At 34.0% G+C, this 4988-nt stretch overlaps 1 protein-coding gene across 1 annotated transcript; it reads right to left on the bottom strand.

The window, feature by feature from the left end:
• Positions 1-2080: 2080 nt before the first annotated feature.
• LOC111911937 (transcription factor bHLH148) lies at positions 2081-3828 on the bottom strand. The gene is made up of 2 exons (XM_023907704.3): positions 3613-3828; positions 2081-3372 (listed from the first exon to the last, which is right to left on the bottom strand). Exon 2 carries the CDS (start codon positions 3303-3305, stop codon positions 2595-2597), a length of 711 nt encoding a protein of 236 aa, XP_023763472.1. The 5' UTR covers positions 3306-3372; positions 3613-3828; the 3' UTR covers positions 2081-2594.
• Positions 3829-4988: the final 1160 nt, after the last annotated feature.

Consider the following 4988-nt stretch of genomic DNA (forward strand, 5'->3'; position numbering starts at 1 on the left):
AGGCGACCCAAAAGGACCATGCTACTATTGGGTCAAGTACATACCAGTTATAATTATGGGCTTAGACACCAAATCCAACAATTACAAGCACTCAAAATTGTATCTCGTTTTAAGCTCTCACAGAAATTTAGCAATTTACAATGATGGGGTATGAGCCTATTTATACTTGAGGGATCAGACTTAAAACCCTAACGAGCCTAGCCCATTGGTCCATAATCCCATGAATGGTGACAACCAATCATATTCTACCATGCAACATCTTCTGGAACATTCTTCCATGTCATACAACCCATGAGCATCAGCAACACACATGATGGACCACCTTGACCATAATGGAGCATCATGATGTATAAGTGACACATCATGAGCACTAATGATCCAACATCCATCATGGTGGCACAACATGGTGTAATCCTTGAACAATACCAACTTTTGAGCATCTTTGAACGATCTTAAGCATCATAAAGGACTTCATAGCATACTTGGTTCATCAGGGATACCATGACTCATCAAGGAACCAAAATGACTCATCTTGCACCATGATGGTGCAACATGTGCAAGGATGGCACAACAAGCTTGAAGTGTGGCGCAAGAACTTCTAGCTTGGAGCAACATCACCACCTTGGCACAACAAGAACATACTTGGCGCAATAGTATACTCCATGGCGCAAGAGGAAACCCCAACTATTTTTGCCAAACACGCCGATAGCCATGACAAACACTAAAAGATAACTCATTTGTTGTTGAATATGGTCGCAAATTCAAGAATATATGTGATCTAACTTTCCGTCATTGGTCATTATGTTGATGATATGGATAATTCGCATTGGTTTTTATGCGGTTTTAGTCATTTCTTTGAAACCTTCTCCGCTGCCCTATGTGCCAACAAACATAGACCAGTCTTATGTGACCTCTATCAAGCTAAGGGTCATGAATTCTTCCTCAAATCCATTCATGACACTACTACGCCTCAAGCAATCTTTAACACCACTTAAAACTGATCCAACCAACGACCCTTAAACCAAGATCGTGGGCCAACATATGTATAATCACACTGATAATAATGGTGTCGCGTTTAGCTGAAAATAGGATATGTAAAGAAGCTTTAGCATTATTCTACAAGATGTGTGCCCAAGGAACAAAACCTGATGATGTGGTGTTTCATTTTTTGATAGCATGTGATTGGCTAAAGTATGCCTCTAATAAATTAATAAGTTAATAAAATAAAAAGGATAAAGATATTAAAAATGTTAAATTTACATGGGCCATGCATCAAAACTGAAATAATTAATTTTGAACTTAAACGCTAATTTGAAACAAAAAATAAATATTGGATTGAAGCTGTAAATTTTGTTCAACCGCGAAAATCAATTTTATAATATACTTTATTCTTTTTTATTAATAAACATATAAAGTCATCATATTCTAAGTTTTTCTTTTTCTTTTCCTCCGCCAAGAACAACCACACCAAGCAAAGATTAGGCATTAGGGGATTAATTTAATTAAAGCATGGGAATCTCAATTATTATGTTACAACTCAATCAAAATCCTTCAAAAGTCCCATCTCCCATGTTTATTAACATTGAAAACCTAATGCTTGAGTTGTAAAGTATGTTTGATATATAATTGTATAATCCAAGTGGTTAATCAAACAAAGTTAAATTATTATTATCATAAGCAATGGTTCAAAAATCCCGGTCTCTTGCCCCTATTGCAAAAAAACAAACACCCTAGTCTTTCAACTCTCTTGCACCATTGGTCACAAGAACTTTTGCCAAATAAACTTTTTAAATGACCAAACGTTTATCCTCGAAACATCATATCCACTATTTGTATTGATGTTGATAAAGATTATATAATGGCCATTAAACATCCACCATGTCTTTGTTAATTACAAGTATTATGTTATTCTTCTGGATACGATCATTCCCTCCCACTAAAAGAACATTTTATGAGAGGTAAATCAGATATCCAGTATTCTGTTTAGATGAGATGACATACATAAGTTTATATGAGATATACAATCTTCTATTGGATGACAAACATTACACAAAAGTTTTAGTGCAGACAACGCTAAATCTAGTAAAAAATGGAACTCTATATTGCAATAATGGTATTGTACAAACACATAGAAAATTTTAGAAGTCTATAGCATCAAAGAAGTGACAAAACTAATACTATGTTTCTTGTTCATTTTCATTTCAGTTAGATGTATAATCAATAAAGTAAAAAATTTGTACTAAACTCTAGTTCAATCATGGAGTATAGGTTGTTTTTCGATATTTGTAAGTGCATTACATGGACGATTTATAAATTTATACTAGTAGTAATTTTAGGATAAAACCAAAAAAAAATAGTATAATAGAAAGAATAATAGGAATGGACACTGACTGTGAGTTTTAAGGTGTTATTGTCTACACAATGTCATGGAAAGACAAATTTTTACCATCATCATCACAGAAAAAAAAAAAAAAAAAAAAAAAAAAAAAAAAAAAAGGTAGAGAATGAATTTGAACAGTGGCGTGAGGCGTAGGTGGATGAAAATATAAAATCAGAAAAAAAGAAGGAAGAAGGAAGAAGAAAGAGAGTGGATATTACAAGCTCTGTGGTGGCTGCCTAAGACTGAGCTGACTTAGAATCATAGCGCCGGTGCCGGGGCCGGAAGTCGAACTGGAGCCGCCGGAGAGAAGGTCGGCGAGGGCAGCCATGGCTTTAACTTGCATCTCAAGAGCGGCTATATAATCAGTTGCTTCTTCCAATACAACCGGCAACGGTTGTTTCCGACAACCGGGAACCAACCGGCCGAGAACACGTGTTTTCCTTTGCACTGCCGGTAGATTTTTTGTCTTCAGCTTTAAAATACTCACTCGCGGCTTTTTTAACCGGCTATTACCTGTTGCTGTGACAGCGGTCCCTCTCTGTCTTCTGTTATTCTTCATAAACTTAAGCTTGATTTTGTTCGTGAGAATCGCACGGCTCCATCGACTCCGACCTTTCGCTGTTACTGCAAGGACTCGGTCGGCCGCTTCACGAACGGCGCGTCCACGGCGAGGAGCAGAAGGCGGAGACGTGCCGGAGTTGATCCGGACATTGCGGAGCGCTTGCAGGAGTTTTGAGCTGTATACTTGTTGCTGAGCTTCGGATTTCCATGAAATAATCTGGTTGTTATTGTTACTCGAGTTCTCAATCGTCTGATCGCCAGTAGATTGCCTATGGATTCTCTTCTTCTTTCTTCTCTTCGATGAATCACGTGCTCTTTCGATGTTGTTCGTTACCGGATCCGAAATCAACGTCGACGACGCCATCACCAAAAGAAACCGTTGGAATTATTTCTCAGGACGGATCAATAGCCAGAGAATCCGAAAACAGTACCTGCAGATTCAACTCAATCGTGTCAGAAACAAGAATCAATAATTCGAATCAGGAAGCAGACATACATGTTCTCTGTGTAAACAACAAACTACGCATTTCATTGGTAATCCAAATCGAATACAAAACCGATAAAAACTTCTAAGAAATATCTACATCGATTACACAAATAACAAATCAACAGATAATAAACAAATTTCTCACGGAATCGATAAACATTAAACAACAATCGATGATTTATACCTTGAAGAAGAAAAGCTGATCTAAATTCTTTTCTCTGATCAATTCACAGCTTCAGATGAATCGTTCTCGATTTGCATATGCAATTCGAAAAGAATCTCAACTAATAACTATTGTTTGGTGCGTATTTGTGAGTGAGAGAAAAAGAAAGTTAGAAGAGAGAGAGGAGGATTCACAGAGAAGCACGCCTTGGCCCGTTCTCCTTTCTTTCTCTCTCTGTTTCTCTCACGTTCGTTTTAAAGCTCTTGTATTTTTTTGTTTTACCCCTTTCAGTTTTATTATTTTCCATTTTTATCCCTCATTGTTTTTGTTTGTTTCTTTATAATGTTCGTGCCATCGTGGTGGTGATATGGTCCACATGGGCCCCATCTCGCCGTTACACTTCCTCAACCCACTACGTCAACTCTGTTATGTTTCCGTTATCCCCCACCATTGCTATGCCCTCTTTTTAACTTCTTCTTTTTTTTTTTTTTTCATTCTAATACTCCCTTTACAAAAGTTAATAATTTATTTTTTAAGTAGTCATGTTTGTTAAATAAAAAATGGATTATAAGTTACTTATTTTTTTAAAAACCCATTTAGATTAGTTTTCAAAATTTTTTAAATTTTTTAAATATATTTTTAATTAGTTATAAAAAATATATTCTTGTAAATGTGATTTTATATATTTCATCTGATTTATCAACTAATTTTTGTTCGGCTAACAGCTATATTTTGAATTATCAGGTAGTTTTTTAGTTACTATATCGACTATAGCCTTAATGTGAAAATAATCTTAAAAGATTTAATTACTGATTAAATATCTAAATTGTAATGTGCTCTTTATAAACGATTATTTAACAAAATAAGTGATACTTAATCCACTATTTTATTTGATTATATATATTATAAGTTTAATATGTGTTTATGGTCAGGAATAAAGATTTGTAATCATCTGCTTCTTTTTGTAAATTAATTAAATAAAATTCCGAATATTGTAGGGTTATTTCGAAGTAAAACCTAAAATTTTGATATTTCTTTTTTACTTTTTAGATAATATTTTGTATCTTATAATTTAATTCAAAAATCGTATTTATTATTTATTTTTGTTTATTTGTCTTTTTATTCTATTTATAAGTTTATAATCCGGCAACAAAAGAATTAGATAATTTCCATAAAAGTGGTCAAACTATTGTTTTTATACAAATAAAATATTTTTTGCATAATGTATAAAGAACATAACATTTTAATCATATTTTGGAAGAGAGTTTTTTACTATATAGAAACCTATATACCACAGGCTAAAAATTAAATCAAACTTTAGGTTTAGATTGTAAATTGTTATTTTTGAATGTTATCTAAAATGGGATCAAAATCTTAGGTGTAGTTTGTTTTTTAAG

Source organism: Lactuca sativa, chromosome 1, assembly GCF_002870075.4.
Source record: "Lactuca sativa cultivar Salinas chromosome 1, Lsat_Salinas_v11, whole genome shotgun sequence".
NCBI classification, from domain to species: domain Eukaryota; kingdom Viridiplantae; phylum Streptophyta; class Magnoliopsida; order Asterales; family Asteraceae; genus Lactuca; species Lactuca sativa.

What these genes read in the sequence shown, in the direction of transcription:
- LOC111911937 (XM_023907704.3), bottom strand. Translation starts at nt 3,305, where the DNA reads ATGGCGTCGTCGACGTTGATTTCGGATCCGGTAACGAACAACATCGAA.